The sequence below is a fragment of the Apostichopus japonicus genome, chromosome 19, assembly GCF_037975245.1.
Source record: "Apostichopus japonicus isolate 1M-3 chromosome 19, ASM3797524v1, whole genome shotgun sequence".
In the NCBI taxonomy this organism is placed as follows: domain Eukaryota; kingdom Metazoa; phylum Echinodermata; class Holothuroidea; order Aspidochirotida; family Stichopodidae; genus Apostichopus; species Apostichopus japonicus.
In genome coordinates this window covers 29,852,481-29,874,366 of record NC_092579.1, presented here as the reverse complement: position 1 = coordinate 29,874,366, position 21,886 = coordinate 29,852,481, and the positions used below count along the sequence as shown (strand labels likewise).

Below are 21,886 nucleotides of genomic sequence, written 5' to 3'. Positions count from 1 at the left end.
CATACTGCTTTGTAGATTTAAATATAAGGTGGAAACAATCATGGGAATTATTTAAGGGAATCCTCTAGGTACTTTCTAACCTCTCCACAAACCCCTTCATCTCAATGCTCCTCGCATGCGATGGGTGAAAGACAATGTTTCTCACAATCATTTCAAGGCGAAAGTGGGTATTGTGACAAAGCTCGCTGTGGCGTTATAGTACATGAACGAGTTGCCTCTAATTCGGGACTGTTTGTGTAATTTTTGTATTGGGACGAGTTAGTCTTCTGCGGTCCACGATGACCGTCTCGTTTGCGGATGTCATTTCTCGTCGTTGCACTGTATACAACACGCTTTGTAGATCCTATATCATCCGTTATGGCATGCGTGATAGCGTAACGTTTTACCACTGAAGTAACTTGTAACCAAGCTGGGTCCAAATTGTAGGCCTAAGTGGTAGTACTAGAAGTACTCAGTGTAGGCTAGGCAAGTCTGGGTACGAAAAAGACGCTACAGTGCACAGACCACCATCGTGCTGTGAATCTGTTATTGTGTTATGGCAAGTTTGGTTTCAATGTGAAGGCCTCTTCTGACAAAGACGGTTTATTCTCATTTGTGTTTGCTGGTACAAATTTAGGCTAGCCTACTATAATAAATTAAATGTTCCATGGATGGTGTGCTTTAATTGAGCTTTAACTTAGGCCTAGGCTAACCAATGTTAAATTAGGCATAGGGCCTACACAGGCTTTGTGTTAAGATTGCCAATGATAATGTTAAACTTATGTCCCAAATGTAATGAACGATCAATGAGGCGGCCTACCCTAACACTAACAAGTAAGACACTGAAGGTATCACTTGATATGTGCAAGTCATCTTTCTGAGGCCTACAGGTCATAATTTATAAAATTAAACAAGGGCCTACACAGGCTATGTGTTAAGATTGCCAATGATAATGTTAAACTTATGTCCCAAATGAAATGAACGATCAATGAGACGGCCTAGCCTAACACTAACAAGTAAGACACTGAAGGTATCACTTGATATGTGCAAATCATCTTTCTGAGGCCTACAGGTCAGAATTTATAAAATTAAACAATTGCATTTAAGTTCATTCAAAGGACATTGCTCTCATTAAATTAAAACTAATCATTCCAGAACATGTTTTCACTCTAACATTTATAACTTTTTTACATTATTAACTGCAGCTCTCACATAAATCACAAGCAAGCAACAGGTTAAATACAACAGAAGAGAAATGATTTATGATTTCACTAAACCTTGTAACTAATATTGGTACAAAGAGTTACCATCTCACATGTACTGTATATATCTTACAATGGCAAGCATGCCCTGCTAGTACTAGCAAATCCAGAGATGTGCTCCTCTGTAAGACCAAGGCTTAGTTTCTAGTCGGTCATTCCAGGTCTTACATTAATTTCAAATGCTAAGTAGTGTTATAGGGATGTATGGACTATATAAATAGATATATGTAAATACTATATAATTTACAATTTAAATTCATAAATTTTGTTAGGCTAGTTATCATCCCAAAACTTGATTGTACAGTTAAACTGATCTTTAATACAAGTATGTGTACTTATTTTCCTTGAAATATCTCTCCGTCATTGCAGCCTGTAGTGGACCAAGATAATGACAATTGACGATTCACTACGCAGGGATCTCCTGACATCATCCACAGGAACTCCCCATAAGAATAAAGCAAACAAGACCACCCCTCTTGACCTCGATCAGCTTATCGTCTCCTCTTCCAAACAAGTCCTTCTTAAAAAAATAGACTTTCAACCTGCCGAACAGGAAGTATCCTTTTGCCTTCAAAATCTCAGAGGAAAGTATGTTCCAGTGAATTCTTCTAAGGAGAGAGTGAATCCAGGAATGGTTCCAGTTTCTAACCAAGGTACAGTAGGACCCAAAAAAATTTAACGTCTGTGTCCAGAAGTGTCGGCTTTCTGAGTGTGTTGTGTGCTTACAATGCCATCATCCTGACTGCACAAATTTAAAACTTATATCAAAGACCCATGTTGTGTCTGCAGTATCGAGAAAGACACTTCAACGGAATACAATATGGGAGAGTAGGAATTTTTCATGATCAGTTATATTGCCCACATAAATACATATGATATATATATACAAATGTTAAAAATAACATGTTGGCCAGTAAGAAGAATGGCTTGAACATTATGTATGAGAGAAAGCCGGCTCACACTGCATATATGATGTGTACTTTTAATGATGGGGTCTTCAAGTGATAGTTCTTCCTGCGTGTATGAACCATTATGGAATATATGTGTGCGTATGTGTTATTTGAAAGGTATTCTTGTGTTTACATATGATGCGTTGGATTACTTGCTTATTGACGTTTTGTCACTTTGGGGGGGGGATGGGGGGGTGGTAGGGAGATGGCTTTGCACTATCTTAAATACTTTTTTTCTGAACGTCTTTGGTTTTGCTTCAGGGAGCATGTCCAATCTTGAAAATGGCAAGGCAGACGGTATCCCCAACCCAAAACATGTTTTATTTCAACCTGAGAAGATCCGACTGGAGTGGCAGAAATGCCACCGGATCGGAGTTGGACTCATCAACATGGGAAACACCTGCTTCTTAAATTCAACCTTGCAGTGCCTGTCGTACACTCCTCCTTTAGCCAACTATCTACTGAGTCATCAACACAAAGAACAGTGTAAGTGGATGTCACGGTGTTAACCTAAGGAGAAGTGTCGGTACACCATTGGCCGCGACCCATGAGCGATGCTGAAAGCATTCGCGGTGGGTCGCGAGATCTGGCCGTAGGTTGGAAAATTTATCTCTGGTTTGTTCTGTTGCTTGCTATACCGTCTAGCGGCCAAAGCTCGCTTTCATGTATTCTGAGGTGGTGGGGCTCAGTCGTCATGGAAACTCGTGGTTTGTGGGCCTAAAATTTACAGACCACTGGTGACTGATCCAAGGAAGATTTTTGTTACATTTTGACAGATATTGACATGCTTGTCAGACCTGTAGTCAAAGGCTCAATAAACCAAAACTCCATTAAATGACGAATTACGCTTAAAGAATAAATACAATGCGTACTTGTATTGTTTATCAAACTTTACAATACTATTCAAAGCTTTATGAGAAGTCTTCAGGTAGTCCACAGGAAGAAAGACAGACTTTGACTTAAAAATGGTTCCAGAATAAACAAAGACTAACTAAAGCATGTGTAATACTGTACGTGTGCAGTTGTAGACAACCTGTTCTCTCAATAATGGAAGATTTTGTTTGTCCAAACTTAATAGTGTACTACTACTTTGTTCCTGATACTTCTTTCCAAAGTTGTTGAAAATTTCGACCCTGTCTTGGTGGTCAACATCAGTTCTTAATAGCCTCTTTGGTGGGCTTATTATTATTATCGGACAGGAGGCAGGGTAGATGGGTAGCCAAAGTGGAACAGGTTATTCCTGCTCATAGAGCCGTTTTGTCTTTTATCCTTTCCAACAGGTCAAATGTCAGGCTTTTGTATGCTGTGTGAGCTCTACAACCATCTGGTTCGTATAGGACAACATCACGGACAAGCAGTTCGACCAATGGTGATCATCCATAAGCTTAAACGTAAGTGAGCTTTCTTCCGTCTCATCTTGAATTGGCATTTCTGGTAAAAGTATCTACCAGCTAATATATTAATACTAGATAGCTGTCTTTCGGAATGTCACTGTACTTATATGTATATATGCATGTGTGTATTTGTATTCAATTGTGTATGTATGCATATGTGTATATATATGTATTGTGGGTGGTGGGGTGGGTGGGTTTTATGTGTTGGTGGGTGTGTGGGTGGATATGTTTGACTGTTTTCTTGTATTGTTCTCTCTATTTACTTATGGGAGCGCTCTACTAGACAAGCCCTCTGGGTTTTTTTTGGAGTGCTTCCTTTCACAATTTTCCCTGTTAACTTCTCTGTATTTATATTGTGAAGATAAATGAAATGTAACTTGTAACACTCATGAGTGAACCCTGTGGGAAGTGTTCTACAGTACTGGTTTTATTATGTCGGATGCATTGACATCTCAACATTCCGCTAGCTGCTTTGTGTTCCGACAATCATCATTTTCTAATTATTCTTAATCCGGTGTCGTCGACCTCTGTTATACTCCTTTAAACATTGCCCCACAAATGATGTTGAAAAGTAAAAAACTCCATCTCAACATTCCGCTAGCTGCTTTGTGTTCCGACAATCATCATTTTCTAATTATTCTTAATCCGGTGTCGTCGACCTCTGTTATACTTCTTTAAACATTGCCCCACAAATGATGTTGAAAAGTAAAAAACTCCAAATATTTCCCCTAACCCCCCACCCCCCCAGAAAATTTCACTTTGGAGATGTAGTGTTGAATGCCAACCAGAGGTGATCTGTTGAAAAATAAAGTTAAAAGAAATTGTTAAATGGTTGAGTTACTAGAATTTATTCAAAAAAGAAAACAATTTGTCCTCCACACTCAATTTTTTTGTTTCTAAATTAGAACATCAAGACATTCTGCTTAAAGTCATCTTTTATAAATTCTGACATGTCCTATGGATCCTTCCTCCTTAAATATTGCTTTAAGATCAGTGGAGGAGTAAGTACAGTATCTCACAATTCTGACGAGTTCTTTGCATCCTCTCTTCAGATATAGCTAAACATATGCATCTAGGTAGGCAAGAGGACGCCCACGAGTTCCTTCGTTACATCATTGAAGCCATGCAGCGATCATGCACATTCGGATATGACAAGTGAGTATCCTTTGGCCTGTCCTGGTCTTTATTCTGTGGATTGCTCAAAGCAGGATTTGACCGCCGGGACGAAGGAGTGTGGTTGTTGTTGTATATACATTTCGGTAGTTACTTACTAAGCAATGATATGGTAATAGAATGGTCACTAATCAAGACATTTCTGATGTTTTGTTTCACTTAAATGTTCGTAGCTTAGACGTGAAACGGTATTTTTAATCGATTATTACTCTAGATTTGCAACGAGTCCACAAGATTCACATTGACCATCTGTTGTTAGAATCAACTTCCATTCAATCTTGATCTGCAATCGAAACATCTGCGTCCAAATGTCGTAATATAGATATTTTTGAATTCAAGATATTGAGAGCTCCCCCACGATCACAAGCTCTTATTTCTGTGTAGACAGAGGAAAGCACTCACTAATCTCATGTCATATGTCAAAATGTTTGATTTTTCTTTATATTGAAAGACCCACTTTTTTGTTTCTTCTTTTCTTTAAGGCTGGATAAGTTTAGTAAAGAGACCAGCATTGTTCATCAGATCTTTGGTGGTTACTACCGGAGCAGAGTGACGTGTTCGTTGTGTCAAGCCATTTCGGATACGTTTGACCCTTTCCTAGATATAGGACTGGATATAAAGGTGAGACCACAATCTTTATGTATGAATTCCAAACTGGCTAGAAATGGTCCCACTTGGCCCAACCTAATTGCGTGGAGAGAAACATGATCAGTGTGTGAAAGTAGGGATTAACCCTTCGACAGCCAGCAAGCCTAACATTTTTAGGAAAATGCTGTCCTCTTCAGAAATGTATATTTAGGCAGGGAAAAATAGTTTTTTTTTTTCTCAAACCTGAATACTAGTCCTAGTATAACCATGTGGTGTCAAATGAATTATTCGTTACCATAGCATGTACAGAGGGTAGTATTAATAAATATGGTATTAGACAACAAGTAAACATTTACCAGTTAGTTTTGCTTTTGGTTGGTTCATCCCTGCAACTGGTAGTTTATAACAGTTCATTATAAAGGTATTTATTACTCTTCCAACTGTTTTCATTTTGATGAATATCGCATGCCATCTCCCAATCACAGCACGTTCCTTCGGTCAACAAAGCTTTGGATCGGCTGATCCGACCAGAGATGTTAGATGGAGACAACAAGTACAAGTGTGCAAGGTGAGTGGAGCTTGTCCAATCAACTTGTGGACTCGTTATCATATCCAGTAGTTATTGCACAGCCTGACTGATTAATTAGCGGAAACGGTAAAAAGATGGACTCATCTCAAAGGAGAATCAAAACCTAAACCGCCATCTGAATTTTATGTGGTAGAAGTGGCTGAGGAAATCCTTCAAAATCCTCTTTTTTTTCTTTTCTTTTTTTTAGAGAACATGGCTTGAAAGTTTATGAGATGGTGCTGCCATTTTGTTCATGTTTGATGTTATAGTACGGTTAGGTACGAGTTATTCTAGATTGATTATAGTACGATAGTAAGATTGTTGTTATAGTACTGTAAGGTACGAATGATTCTAGTTTGATTATAGTACGATAGTAAGATTGTTGTTATAGTAATTTTTGTCTTTACGGAAGTTAGCAGTGACATTACTGTTAAGTAATGTTTAAGTTTCATCTTACCATACAGAAAATATCAGTGGGTAAGATGAAACTTAATCATTACTGTTAAGTAATGTTTCAGTTTCATCTTACCATACAGACAATGTCAGTGGGTAATAGAAATTTAATCATTACTGTTAAGTAATGTTTCAGTTTCATCTTACCATATAGACAATGTCAGTGGGTAAGAGAAATTTAATCATTACTGTTAAGTAATGTTTCAGTTTCATCTTACCATACAGACAATGTCAGTGGGTAAGATGAAACTTAATCATTACTGTTAAGTAATGTTTCAGTTTCAACTTACCATACAGACAATGTCAGTGGGTGGGATGAAACCTAATCATTACTGTTAAGTAATGTCTCAGTTTCATCTTACCATACAGACAATGTCAGTGGGTAAGATGAAACTTAATCATTCCTCTTAAGTAATGTTTCAGTTTCATCTTACCATATAGACAATGTCAGTGGGTAAGAGAAATTTAATCATTACTGTTAAGTAATGTTTCAGTTTCATCTTACCATACAGACAATGTCAGTGGGTAAGATGAAACTTAATCATTCCTGTTAAGTAATGTTTCAGTTTCATCTTACCATACAGACAATGTCAGTGGGTAAGATGAAACTTAATCATTCCTGTTAAGTAATGTTTCAGTTTCATCTTACCATACAGACAATGTCAGTGTGTAAGATGAAACTTAATCATTCCTGTTAAGTAATGTTTCAGTTTCATCTTACCATACAGACAATGTCAGTGGGTAAGATGAAACCTAATCATTACTGTTAAGTAATGTCTCAGTTTCATCTTACCATACAGACAATGTCAGTGGGTAAGATGAAACCTAATCATTACTGTTAAGTAATGTTTCAGTTTCATCTTACCATACAGACAATGTCAGTGGGTAAGATGAAACTTAATCATTACTGTTAAGTAATGTCTCAGTTTCATCTTACCATACAGACAATGTCAGTGGGTGGGATGAAACCTAATCATTACTGTTAAGTAATGTCTCAGTTTCATCTTACCATACAGACAATGTCAGTGGGTAAGATGAAACTTAATCATTCCTGTTAAGTAATGTTTCAGTTTCATCTTACCATACAGACAATGTCAGTGGGTAAGAGAAATTTAATCATTACTTTTAAGTAATGTTTCATTTTCATCTTACCATACAGACTGTCAGTGGGTAAGAAAACTGAATTGTCCCTCATATTGATATATTGCAAAATTAATTTTTTACTTTACAATTTTTGTTTCATAATCTAAACATGTCTTTATACCCTAAGTTTTGCTGACCTATTCTTGAAGATGTCTGTCATTGGGGGGGGGGGGGGGGGAGGAGAGGGGAGGGGGCATTTAAAGCTGTGCCTGGCAGCTAACAATCAACACAGACATTTTGCACAAGGGATAATGTCTTTAACCTGTAAATTATACAACATGTTAAAGGTTCCCTTTCTAAATAATACGTTTACAGGTGCAAACGACAAGTGACAGCTCAGAAGAAGTTTACTATCCATCGGTCTTCCAACGTGCTCACATTATGCCTGAAGAAGTAAGTCAATGCGTTGACCATCTTCTGCTTACAGTATTTCATTCACTTGCATGGCTTTAGTTATACATTTAAGCTACAGTGTGAATGGCCAAGAATTAAAGTGCCGATATTCAGAGTCAGAGAGGTATTTTGTGATTCTTTGGACATCACTCCCTTATTTAACTGCTTATTCGGAAAATTTTAAAGGATTGGTATTGAATAGGTGGCTTGGAAGTTACTCAGTTATGCTCCATGAAAAATCTAGAAGAGGACCTCAGAAACCCCCCCCCCCCCACCCCTTACAGTCATCAACAACAAAAGAAGGAAAAAAGAAGGAAAAGACAAAACAAGAACAAAGTTTTCTATGGAGAAATAGGTTTGATTTAGAGAAATCTGGCAAAACATCTCTGTAGCTGAGTTTGTTAGTTAGCTGGTGAGGTAAAATTTGCAACTTAGCATCCATTTACCTTATCCTGATGAGAACATTTCAAGGGATGAGGGTAGGGCATATAAGAAAGCAGGAGTCTTTCAATCAATTAAAATTCAAGTTAACATTGAAGTTAAAATTGGAAATGTTTGAGAGCGATTGTTTATCGGCAGTAGTTTCGAGTAAAATCAGGAGTTTATATTTCATACTTTTCCTTGCTTACTTTTATTATGATGATTTTGTTGGTTACAGATTTGATTTCCAGAGGTTTGGTTCAGGCAAGCTCCACAAGGATATATCCTATCCAGAAACGCTAAATATTCGTCCATACATGAGTGATACCAAGGTACAGTAACAGTTCTGCTATTTCCATCCATATTAAATATCACAAAAAAGAGATTTACGAGTACCCCGAAAACAACGAACGATGCCTCGACGAAAGGACTTGTAAACCAGATGAATTTGTAATTATGTCACTTTTGAATCTCCCTGCAACAGGGTCCAGCAGTGTTGTATAACCTATATGCAGTACTGACCCACCAAGGGGCCTCGTGCAACTCTGGCCACTATTTCTGTTTCGTCCGTGCCCCCAACAAGATGTGGTACTGTATGAATGATGCCCATGTCAGTCAGGCCAGTTTGAATCGAGTGATGAACCAGGATGCATATCTTCTGTTTTACATCAGAAAGCCTCAGGGGTCCACTTCAGGGCACAAAGTGAGTTAAAGGTTTTCCCGCATTTACGGAAACCCTCAAATGTAGAAAAGGTGGAAAATGGAGATTTTTAACAATAAGGGCATAAAAGTTAGTCTAAATATGTGGAAATGCACACTGAAAAAATTAATACAATATTATGAAAAAGTCTGGGTAAATAGACAATTTGTTACCCCATGGAATGAAACCTAACTGATCACAAGGGGAAACATCTTTTGTCATGATCTTGTAAAAGTGCTGCAAAATGGTTAACTAGACTGAAGATACCTCCAAAATTCCATTAAAGTTCTCCATTTTTACTGCCATCTGTTGTTATGCAGTACATGGCTGTATGTAGCATAGTTTATCACAAGGGTCTGTAACTCTTATGAGTTTGTCGAGAAGGTCCCTTTGAAAATTCATGGAATTTGTTTGCTAACTGCAGAATCATCTTAGGTTCATATATGGCTTTAAGTTTGAGGGACACAAACATGTGACAAACAATAGACTAAGGGCTGCTAGGTTGGTACAGTATTGCTCAAGTGCACAAACTTGAGTAGAGAGAGTAAAGATGTGTTTGTATCAATGTATATATCTTGCCATATTTATATTTACCAATGTAAGCTTTGTATGATAATCTGAACTGCCCTTTTCACATGGATGTTAATGCACCCATTAATCTCCATCAAACTTGTAACTTAAAAAAGTAACCGGCCGTTTCCTCTATTCTCTCTCAGAATGGGCCTAAGCAGAATCCTAAATCGAGAATATCTGGACCCTTTCCCCAAACTTCCGGTAAATCTCCGAGTTTAGCTAACAGCCAGAATGGCGGATTTATGGGTAAGAAATCTGAAGTCCAGACGTCTTCAGTAACGACCCCAAAGTCATCGCCGAGACCTCAGCCACCTGTCAAGCCTTCTCCAAAGCCAGCCCCGCCTAGTTCCAGTTTGCCTCCGGTTAAGAAGGAGCCCCAGAGTTTTGTTCAAACCGCTACTACCCCCTTTAAGTCCAGTACCTTTCAAGCTCCTTCCAAGGCAACGCCTCTGCCGTCGAAACGGGAGAAACTCTCCTTCTCAATCAAGAGTCAGGGCGTCGCCGGTACTCTGCAAACACTGAAGAAACAGCAGCAGATGCGGAGCGAGTTAAACCAAGAACCCTCGCCGAGTGGTGGAAGAAGCGGTGGCAGTGATAAAGGCAAAAGAATAGGCCAGAAGACTAAACTGGAGCATCTGGTGAAACCGAAAGCAATGAACGCCTGGGGTGACACGCCCCAGGGGGGGTTGGTGCCGTACGCGGCCGACGACAGCTCGGAGAGCGACTCTGACGAAAATTACGATGACGTGGCAAAGAGACTTTCTCAGCAAGCGCCGAGGTCTTCTGGTTCTGGACAGCCTAGCACCAGTACCAGTGGTAGCACCAGCGGTAGCACCAGCACCAGTACCAGTGGTAGCAATGGTGCCAGCGGTAGCACCTGCACCAGCACCAGCGCTGACACATCCACGACGACCACTGATGCGGAAGCAAAAGCCAAGGAGGATGCGAACGTAGCTTCTTTAGCAGATAGTACTGACCTGACCGCCATTCAGAGCCACGACTCACCTCTCAAGCTGACCATCACGACAAACGGTAACGCTCAACGGATCAAGAGCACCTCCACTTGGCACGTCAACCATTCCGACACTCTCATATCCCCTTCCATCAATTCGGAGAGCAGCACAGGGAGCGTCTCGTCGAATTCCACACAGGAGTGGAACGTCACGGATAGACAGAAGGACAGCTCCCGAAGCAAGTCTCGGAAGGAGAGCAACGGTGGAGGGAAGAGCTCGCACAAACCTGCAGCTTTTCCAGTCATCGGTAAGAGTGCTCCGGGCGAGATGAAATCACCGGCTATGCGACAGCTGTCGTTTGTCAAAGATGTCACCAAAGAGGGAGACAGACCGGAGTCGAGAATTGAAGCTTCCTCAGTGAAAGACCCTGTCAAGGGTGGCTCAAACACCCAAGAGCAAATCATAAATGAACCAGAATCAAGCCAAAGTCTGAACCAACACTCTTCGGTTGAAAGCAAAATGAAAAATTTGTCTGCAAAGTCACCGGACGGTTTTAATGAGGCCGTTCCCTGTTCTGTAAAAAATCCTCCCGATTCTTTCAGAGGTGGAAATTCTCAAACAGCGGAAAAGAAACAGCAAAGAGAAAGCGATTGGTCCAGCTCATCAACAGCTTTTGGAAAGCCCGGCAAGAGTGAAGATGCAGGAAGTTTAGGTCCGCAGACCGTTAAGAGAGATGAAACTACGAACAGCGTGAACGATGACGGAGTAACACCTCCCGTCGGTGCGACTTCGCATCAACGAAAGAAATCAACGATCTCGGCGATAAAGGAACTCGTCACAGAGAAAATAACAAAGCACAAGAACAAAAGGAAGAAACGGAAGATTGATTCCGAGAGCGAGAAAGAAAAGTTGCTGTCGGATAGCGAGGATAGACAGAATCAACCAAACTGTGAGGATTACGAGTGGTACGTCGTCGCCACCGAGGATCGCCACGACGATGAGGACTCTGCCTCGAAGAAGAAGAAGAGGAAACGTAAGCGAAAGCAGAGAGACGATAAAGAGGATAAATCCGAGGAAGACTGTAGACCTGATGAGAAGGAAGTTATCACAGAGAGTTGGGAGAGAGGCAAGGAAATGGGAAGATATCGAGAGAAGAGGCCGATCGACAGCGATTCCGACAGAGAGAACGTCTCCTCGAAGAAGAATTCAAAAGCTGATAAGAAAGACTACTCTCAATTGGATAGTTTCAAACAGAACGGCAGGAGAACTCCCCAGAGCAGCGACGAGGACGACTCCTCGGATGGAAGCACAGAGTATACGAAGACGACGGACTCGAATCGATACCGCATCCACGGTGCGGGGAAGGCGAGGTTAAGGGCGACGGGGGATCACAAGGCCAAGAAGAGGAAGAGGAAAGATAGGGATGGAGATAGAAAGATGTTGCTGGAGGATAGCGAGGAGGATGAGGATGAGGAAAGGTACTCCTCGCATAGAAAGCAAAAATACTTCCCTCCCGGAGAGATGGAAAATGGCCAAGACAGAGACGAGAGCAGGGATGCCAAGCAATACCACAAGCGTCGGAAAGATGGTATGTTAAAAATTGTCATCAATTGGTAATTGATATTTATCATATATTCGTTGCATTTTGCTCTTGACATCTTCAGGCAGCCATGTTTTGTTTTCATTGGTCTCTCTGTTGGTTAATCTCTCTATCAGTCTGTCTGTTTCTATTCTCAATTTTGGCAAATTGCCTCATAGATAATGGGTTAATGAATTTTTGATAATACTGACATAATCATCTTTGGGTGGTTGTCCAGTTTGATTGTTTCCCCAGAATCTAAGGTCAAAGTTCATTTTGGTGGTTGTTATTTACCCACAGTCATAGTTGCATGTATGTTTATTCAACAAAATTCCTCTTGACCTTCATTGTTTATACCCTTTCAAAGGAATTGTGTTTCCTTCTGTGATTGTTTCAAAATATTAACGAGAATTGGTCCCGATTCATTGAGGAACTTGACGTCAAAAGTTATCCCCAGTGCTCCATGGAACAAGTTTAGGTCAGAATTTATATTGAGTATGGTTGGGTAATCACTTATAATTCTTTCAACAGTACAAGAGCAAAGCTGGGATCACCATATCAAAGGTAAAAACAAAAAGTCTCACCAGGATAAAAACAACTCCACCGGCAGTTCGTCCTGGGATGGACGCTGGAAGGGCTCAGACGATGTCGTACGCCACCTGACAAAGTCTTCCTTCGGTGGTTACGGTTCGCAAGGTATGTAGATCTTGGATGACCGCAATCTGGGAAGAGTTAATTCTGTACGTGAAGCTTGAAGTCAGAATACTCCCCAACACTAGACTTAATATATGAATAAAGAGATACTTGATTTCAAACAATATTAAAGTGCATAAAAATGATCAGATTGAGATTTAGGTCACTATTTTCTGTTGAATAGGTCAGTTTAAATGCAATCGATGGACATATAACAACGATAGGTTCATGATTTTGATATTATGCAGGGTGATTGGTGATTGAGAAATTAGTTGTGTGATAAATTCTGCTAATTTGGGACAAAATCTCTTTCATCCGGTCGGTGACTTAGGTCTTGTCAGACAAATATAGAAATGTTATCGACAGCTAAAAGTTATATTGCTTAGAAAAGTATGAATCATTTTGTAGTTTAATTTTGTCTTGTCAACATTTCCAGTTAATTGGATAAATCTTATTCTAGAAGTTGAACGGTATGTACAGTGTTATAAAAGCGAGAGAGTGGGATCTTGCGAACATAATCTATCTTGCTTGTTTCTCATTAACCTGTCTGTATTCTGTGCGTGTTTTTGTCCCTTCTGTTACTGTTACTTGTCATTTAGCCTCTGAAGAAGATCCTGCTAGGATCGAAACGTCAGGCCAACTTACTTTTACACATTCTCTTACACAGGCTCTCTAGTGGATAAGCAGTTTGCTAACAGTTTTATTTTATTTTGCTTGTTTCTCCTCAGTACAATCCTGGGGCGGAGGAAAGAGCCTGGTCGATGAAGAGGCAGAGAGGGACTCTCGGCTAGCCAAGCAGAGGGACAGCTACAATGAGGAATTTGACAGCGGCAAGGTGCGTCATTGCAACAAAATCAAACTCTTCTGTAGTAACAAGATGGGACTTTATCAGATTTATCGCATTGACACAGCACTACCAGATGTTACGGAGTTGAGGGACAATATTTAATTGGGTTATCGACTGGAGGTGTACAAAATGAGTATTTCTGTTGTACCTGTAGAAAACAAGTGTTTTTAGTTTATGGTATTTAATGTTTCATTCTTTGCTATTGATAGTAAGTTAGGTGAAGCAATATATATTCCCAAAAGTAAATTACTTGCATCGATGTTTATAGGTTTGTTAAACTTGAGGAAAAATCGAACGGTTTTTGGTCGGGGGAAATTTCCAATCAGTACCTGCAGTTTAATGGTGCAGTGTTGTGTTGGTAATGTACCTGTCTGTTATTTAGCAGATCTAGTCTCATTAGCAGATTTTCACTGAGATTTATAAATGGTCTCATCATCTCTCATGCGAGCTAGTAGTGACTTCTAAATAGTACACGATAAAGGTGGGAGAGTCTTTCATTGCAAGGATATTTTGCAACCAACAACTTGATGCTCACTTTGAAATTCCAAATCAAATCCAAGAATACGAAAATTTACCAAACAAGTCGTGAGCTTAATTTGCAGTAGACCGGGTATCGATGAGTTCGAAACAGACCGTGCTCTAAAAAGATTTTTTTTCTTTCTTTTTTCCAGGTCAAGAAGATTAAAAAGAAGCCAGAAGATGACACAGACAGGTATGGCAGAGGTTACCATGGTAACCCATTTCAGCACTATCAGAGCAGCAAGAACAAAGGCAGGTCGCCTGTAAGTATGAATATGCATCTGAGATAATGATATCAATTATACAAGAAGGATCATGAATTATTTAATTTATTCCACACCTTTGGACAGTTTATCTCCTCCGCCTTTGGTCTGTCTAGTTATACTGCAGTCTTTGTTTATTGGTTCTCACTCAGTTGTCTCTTTTCTAATGCATTGTTAGCCTATTTTCCTCCCTTCCAGTTTGCCCTCTGAATAAGATCCTGCTAGGATTGGAATATGAGGCCCTCCAACTCTCATATATTGAGCTTTTTGAAGTAGATAAACTATTTGTTAACAGTTTTTCGCGCTTAGTTATGATAAATTTCGATAAGAGGAGGTGATAGCTGATTGGTTATCCTTGAAAAAAAGAAAAAGGAAATACAAAACACTCTAGACTAAGTAGGACATTTCTATTCAAGAGTTTCATTGGTTGGAAAGCCATAGGTAGGTTTGTGCTTTTGTCTGTTGGATGGATTTACCCATAGGGATGAAAATTTGGTTTGGGAATGAAGACAGCTGCTTTTATTTTCTGCCTCGGTTTAAGTCTCGAGGGAACGATGTGCCAAATATCAAACTAAAGACCCAAAGATTATCTGTCTCGCTCTTTGTCATGTCCAACTCAAAAAGTTCCAGATAAATGGAAGAGCTCAGATACTGATAGTCTAACCATCATTAAAAGATCAAAACCTAGTCTAAAACATCTACTTATTTCCTTCCTATACAATTTTTCTCCCCTCTCCTAGCAGTTTTGGAATCGTAGGCATAGCAGCAGCAGCAGCTACCATCGATTTGGTCACAACAAAACTCACAGCTGGCGTACAAATAACTGGAGATAATGAGAAAGTCAGACGGTTAGAAACTTCTTGCAAACACGGGAGACGATCTGTGGTTTCTCGTTGGGAGAAAGAAAAATGAGGTGCCGATATCCAGACTCGAAGAACAATGGGGTCCTCTATCTTGCTGACCTATGTGATGGTGAGGGCAGAGGGAGATGGCCGGGGAACTGAAGGGTTACTTGGACCAGTTGGAACTAAGTCATTGGTGGTTGGATTTGTCAGATTCTTGAAGCTTTGGAATGATGAAACTCAGTATAGTAATTGATGAAGCTAACTACACTTCTTAAAGTGTACTGGAATGAATGTTTCCCTAGCTGGATTGTTAGTAGGGCTAGTCTCTGCATATTATACACCCTTGGATGTGTTGCTAGGGAAATATTAAAGAGGTTATTAACAGCTGTTACTGTGTGTATTTCAAAACTGTGGCAGGATAGGGGGAGATAGCGGTTTGTATTTTGTTTGGCATAAAAAGGAGACAGAGTGCTCGATGGCCTGGCCTTCACAAATACATTTTTAAACAGTGTAAAACAACATGATCTCATGCCTGTGGGGAATTTGATCCACCTAGCCATCATTTTTGGGTGACAATGTGTCAGATTCTTTTTGATATGTAAATTTGCAGTAATTCTCTCAAATTTTGGTGATGGGAAACATAGAAAATGGCTTCATGATGACTTCATCACATAGAGTGAGCTCAGTATGGCTTATTTCTGTGCTTTATGTCTGGCAATCTGCAAATGCCCTCACTTTGTCCTCAGATGTCCTCAATGCAGATGTCCTCACAAAGTAATTGTTTCTTCATATTAAACAACTTCATGTAGTGGATTCTTTCTTTACAAACTGGCATAACTGTCACACAAATGTGAACGAGTGGATCCGTTCTTCAGCGTTGATTATAAAATTCATGTAATCGTACGCTTCTTGTATTCCTGACTTCCATTGATCAAGTTACACTTAGTGGAGTAGCCTTAGATATCTTACCAGGAAATGGTCACATCAAATTGCTAAACTCCTACTAGGGTCAAGGCTTTATTTGGCCATGAAACAAACTTCACAGGCCATGACGAAAAGAGAATAGGCATTAACAATGAACAGTCACAATATAATTGGCGAGGTCCTTATCTCTGCTAATAGTATGGTTGATTTATATGTACACGTATATAGGCTTGTTACTGTTGAGTGATGCCATGTTTAAGTGATGGTCATTTTAACTTTTTAATATATATTTTTTCAATATGCTGCAACATGTATATATATAGTGTAATGAAAAACAAAATGTTACAATTTAACAGGGAAGAAAAAAAAAGTGTAAAACTTAATAGAATACTTGGTTATATCACAAAGAGATTTTTAAGTTTAAAACAAAGATATAATATGAAGTGATATTGTGATTTCGTTATGTGGATTATCATGTGAGCATTTTTATTAAGAGGTATTTGCATATTAATTACTTGGAATTTCAGTATTGGCATTATGGATGAGTTGTGGCTTGGTTACTCTTCCAGACTAAACAATTCTTTGAATTATAAAGCATCCATGATTTAGAGGCCCTGAATGAGCAAATAAAATGGTGTAATTGTAGGGAAAACATTGACTTGTTTGTCATGCACAATATTGTTCAAATATGTGTCCAATATGTCATATTGTTATGTTAATTATTTTCCCTAATCAGTAGATTATTAATCTTTATATGTGACTGAAAGGAATGACTGAATTATATTAAAATTTTAACTGGAAAATGAAGATCAAGGAAATTAACAGCACCTTGAGGCAAAGAAACATTAACAAAGGCTTTTTTTCTTAGCTATTAAGCTGAACTGTGCTCTCATTGGCAGTACTCATTGTATGCTAATGTTACCGACATAAACAGATATCTTTCACAGGCTTGTTTTAGTATTTGTGTTTGGTTTCACTGGTCTCAGTCTTAAAATATTCTTTGATGTGTCCAGATTTCAGAGTATAGTAGTTAACTGAAGTTTATAGCCAGCGGAAATAAGGGTGACCCTGCCATTCTCTATGAGCCTAGGTCATGGAATATACTTCAATCAATCAAAGTTAACTGCTTCGTGGCTTTGAGCATGCTGCGTGTAACTGGAATTTACAAAAGAGAAAAATAAGAAAAGAAATTAACCTTTGACCTGAGAATAGAAAGATGGTATGTGTCAAAGGTCAGAAGGAGAGTGCAATATCTCAAAAGATGTCAAGGGTCTCTTGCACAAAAGGTAGTCAAATTACAGTTGTTATTAAAAGTGATGACCTTTTAAAAGACCAACCATATTAAACATTTACATAGTGTTTCCAATAATTCGGTTATTGTAGCCACTTGTTTCTAAACCATCATTTGTGTCTTACTTTTATCCGTAGAAGATGTGGGCGTTGGTGGGGGAAGATGGGTCACCCACTGTCATCTCAGGTTAGGCTTGATAGGCTACTGAACTATCTGAACTGTCTGTGAAGCATTCCTTGCTTGTAAACTCTTATTCTTTTCCTATTTTGTTTTTGAGTAAAACAGCTTTTTTTTTGGGAAGATTTTCAGATACCTGATCAATGTAAGAGAACAGTCTTGTTGTGTAGTATGAATGGCAAAGAAGGTGTTTGAGGCACTCAGTTTATAACTTTAGTTGGCTTTTGAAATGGTTGTCCAACACAGTCCATGTTTTGTGCTTGGCTTGAGATAGTTTCAGCATTTTACCAGTTTTGCTAGTATGGTGCGTTGCATTTTCAGGCAGATTCTCCTGACACTGACCACTTGCATCTTGCAAGAAGAAAACTTTGAATTTGTAAGCAGAAGTTACCACTGCTGTGCGAAGTTCGTTTTGTGTAAGTTTGTTTGGTGCTATTCAATACTATAATCTCATAACGATGGTCGAGTTTTATTTTGAAGTAATGAAGTAAAAGTTTTAAAAAGTTTTGAAAAATTTTCAACTTACTTTTGGCAAGTGTTTTAATCCTGACATTAATAGTGTCTTGGCAATTCAGTATTAATAATGGAATTAAATTCATAAATTTCTTCCTTATGTTTATTCACTTGGTGGGGGAAAATGAAGGGATGTTGTGGATAGGTTAATAACTCACTGCAATTCTTAATTGGAGAAACAATTGAAAGGTTCTTAAATATTGGTGTATCATTAAACTCCGGTTTTGTGTCGGAATACTAACTCAACAGACTTTAAGCGGTAAAGTTAAAGAGGTCATTATATATTTGGATACATCTAATGAAATTAAAAATCTCAGCTGATGTAAGCGTCGTTTGGCCAAAGGGACTTCATATCATTAGATGAAGACCGGACATTGAATTATGCTCAGGTTACTTCGATTTGAGGAAAGGTATGGTCAGATTGACATCAACAAACTATTAATAGTAAATAGCTAACAGGTTTTACGAGTATTAGTATGACCCCCTAAACTTAAAAATCGTCTAATTGTAGAGTCCTCAACGGTTGTGAGTGGTCGTCCACAGTCTGAATCTACAAGAAAGCATGTTGTAAAGTGGCTTTTACAGTAGCAGGTTGCGTCAGCAACGTAATATTTCCCATCATGCAATGACATGATCACATAACACATTTTTTGTGTGTGTTTACTTAATTGTATTTGTGTCGGAACATACAGACAAGATGAAATATGTATTCAAATCCCAATGTTAGCTTTGTAACGTATTTATCGTAACAGATGATCGCGTCCTGACTTAGTTTGCGTATAGCAAAGGCTCAATGTTAAAGTTATTATTACCTAAGGTGGTTAATACGTTAATTTTGGCCTAACTACTATTTTCTGCTTAATTAAGAGTAAATGCTTCTTCATAATGGGAGTCCCAAACACTGAACTAATTTCTTGAGTGTAGATATGTAGGCATGTTGACCCACAGCTTCTCCAGATATGCCTACTATAACAGATATGTTAAAACCAGATAAAGTTACACACCCTTAAGAACAAAGTCTTGGGGAGAGAAGGAGGGGGGGGGGGCAGAGGAAGGGGGTGACGAGGAGAGACCGTTAAATTCTCCCAAACCAAATTCTTTTAGCTTTAGTAATTGTTTCAGAAATGCTTCACAATTATCACAGTATTTTCTCTCTGACAACACCCACCAATACAAGCCAACAGTATAAGAAATAACTTAAACAACTTTTAACATATCGTCAATGTTTAACAGAATTTGTGTAAGCAACATGGTTTTGGTGATCTGTTTTGGCACGCCCTACCCTAATTTTGAAAATGTGAATCATGTTTACCTCTTTTGGTGGAGTAACATGATAATTAAGCAATCAAAGAATTATGATTAGTGAGAATAGCCAGGCCTTGTTATTTCTGTGACTAATTGGTTTCTCTTACTTTATTAGATTAGGATTACAAATTGATTTAACCTTCTTTGTTTTTTTAAAATTGTATTTTTTTTGTCATGTCTGAATAGTTAGAGCAAACTGCTTCTTAGTGCAAAACAATCTAATTGTATTATTTTAAAAAAAATATAATTTATGATAGTTTAGCCAATTCACTGTTATACAATTCACTGATGTATAAAAGAATATTTCTTGGGGATGATGTTGCATCCTTGATGGTGAGAAGAGATCATTGGAAGGAAAATGAAAAAAAAACAAAAAAACATGGTTTTATGTATGTCTTGGAATGGTTGGTATTGTTAAAGAAAATATACACCACTTTGGATCATGATATATGAAAATCTTTTTCAAACTTTTCTTTTGAGCTAAATTTCTTTCTTTGGAAATTTGGTAACTGTCCCTGCTCACCTCCCCCCCCTCAAGAAAAAGAACTTTCCCAAATATGAACAGTGGATATAGGCAAATTTGCCATATTGATAAGCTGAAGGACTGGAATATTAATTAATTTTTAATTAACAGAGCACAGGACTAACTGGAGTCGTGTTCAAGGTGAATTGGTATGTTTGCTCTTGTACAATTATGATCATTGGTATTATTGAAGTCATTTGACAAGAAAAAACGAACTTAGAACTGGTTAAAATTATACCAGAAATGTTGACTGATGCAGGAATTTAAGAATTTTAACAAGTGCATAGCACCTGTTGGCATATTGTTACAACTTTTAACTAGGAACTTTCATTGTGTGCTATGGAACCAGTGTAATGCATACAGACTTTAAAATACCAGTTCCACATCATTCAAATTCTACTGGTTAAAAAGTATGGAAGTGCTAAATATTTCGAACAAAGACAGCATTTTCCAAGTAAATGTGTGACTTGTTAAAAATGGTTAAGTTTTCAAACCATACAGCCATTGTTTAGGTAATTGTCACCTTATCAATAGCTGAAAGTTGAATCAACGGTTACAAGTTGCAATATTTGCTGATATGTCGATTGAACTGAAATCTCCAACAGTGATTGGTTGATTATTGTGTGTATAAAGGAATGAAAAAAAAAATAGCAACATGGAACACTGAAAGAAAGAAATACACACAAATTTGAATTTTTTTCACAAAAACCTATGAATTTTCAAAATTTTATTCACCTGCCTTTCTAATATTAATATGATACGAAACAGATAAAAAATACATTATTGCTAGAATATTTTAATAGTAAAGCCAAAGACTCACCAAGGCATCCCAAAATCTGAGGTATCTAGAATTCTAATAATTTTTTAAATACAAAATGACGTTAATTTTATGAAAAAAGAGATTCATTAGCTTACTTTTCATATCATAATATATTTACAGTGTTAATGTTACATGGGCCAGAAAAGGCTCCCTCACAAGATCCATTCACGAGGTCCTTATGACACAACGTTCATCGTGCCCTGTCAAATTTTGAAATGTATTCAGAGGGTTTGCTGGCTATGGTAATGGATATTTCTCACCTCAGGATACAGGTATTTAACACTACAAACGAACCAGGCATGAGCTAGCCGGTTTGATGATACCCATGATAGTTCGGATGATACCAATTGTGGAATACAAGGCTACAGGCTGAATAAGACTGGATAAATTTAATAATTGATACTTCAAATTCAACAAATTCAAATGCTACTACATTTTACTTTGGGTATTAATGTATCATTTTGGCTACTTGTAGATTTTATGTATTTATAACCATTCTAATATGAGTAAATGAGTACAGAAAAAATTAATGACAACCCCCCTACCCCTGCCCCCCTCCCTGAATGTAATTTCATTCTTCTGGTTCATGCAATTACTAATTTAGAAACCCTTGCAATTTTAGTTATTTCATATTTCCTGGGGCTTTTTGTTCAGGGACCTTGGATTATCTTTCTTTTATGGGTGGAGCATGCATGGTTTAACCAGTGTGTGACAAATTCAATGCTAGATAATGCAACAGGGCAGACGGCTATTGTCTGGATTTGTGGTACAATAACTATATTATATAGCACATCCATCCCAGGGTCCCTGAATTGTTGGCTACTGACTCACACATATTATATCAAATACCATATATATATTAAAATAACAAACAGGAAAAAAAAACTGAAAGCTAGCACTGTTACCATTTCAGTATTCTGTACAGATTCCCTACTGAAAGCAAGCACTGTTATCATTTCAGTATTCTGTACAGTTTCCCTTCATATCAATTGAATATCACATAAATTGTTTCTGTTAATTTTCTCTACTTATTAGATA

At 38.2% G+C, this 21,886-nt stretch overlaps 1 protein-coding gene across 2 annotated transcripts; it reads left to right on the top strand.

Moving 5' to 3' along the window:
• Nucleotides 1–216: 216 nt before the first annotated feature.
• On the top strand, nt 217–21,739 carry LOC139960071 (uncharacterized). 2 transcript variants are annotated; one of them, XM_071958123.1, is made up of 15 exons: nt 217–604; nt 1,611–1,894; nt 2,453–2,677; nt 3,472–3,582; nt 4,638–4,740; nt 5,241–5,379; nt 5,832–5,914; nt 7,826–7,903; nt 8,562–8,655; nt 8,808–9,026; nt 9,740–12,137; nt 12,660–12,824; nt 13,550–13,656; nt 14,340–14,450; nt 15,194–21,739. In XM_071958123.1, the coding sequence occupies exons 2-15, from the start codon at nt 1,630–1,632 to the stop codon at nt 15,281–15,283; spliced, it is 4,188 nt and encodes a 1,395-aa protein (XP_071814224.1). In that variant the 5' UTR covers nt 217–604; nt 1,611–1,629; the 3' UTR covers nt 15,284–21,739. The 2 variants fall into 2 exon arrangements, with proteins under 2 accessions (XP_071814224.1, XP_071814223.1); XM_071958122.1 differs by having other exon boundaries at nt 218–538.
• The last annotated feature ends 147 nt before the right edge of the window (nt 21,740–21,886 follow it).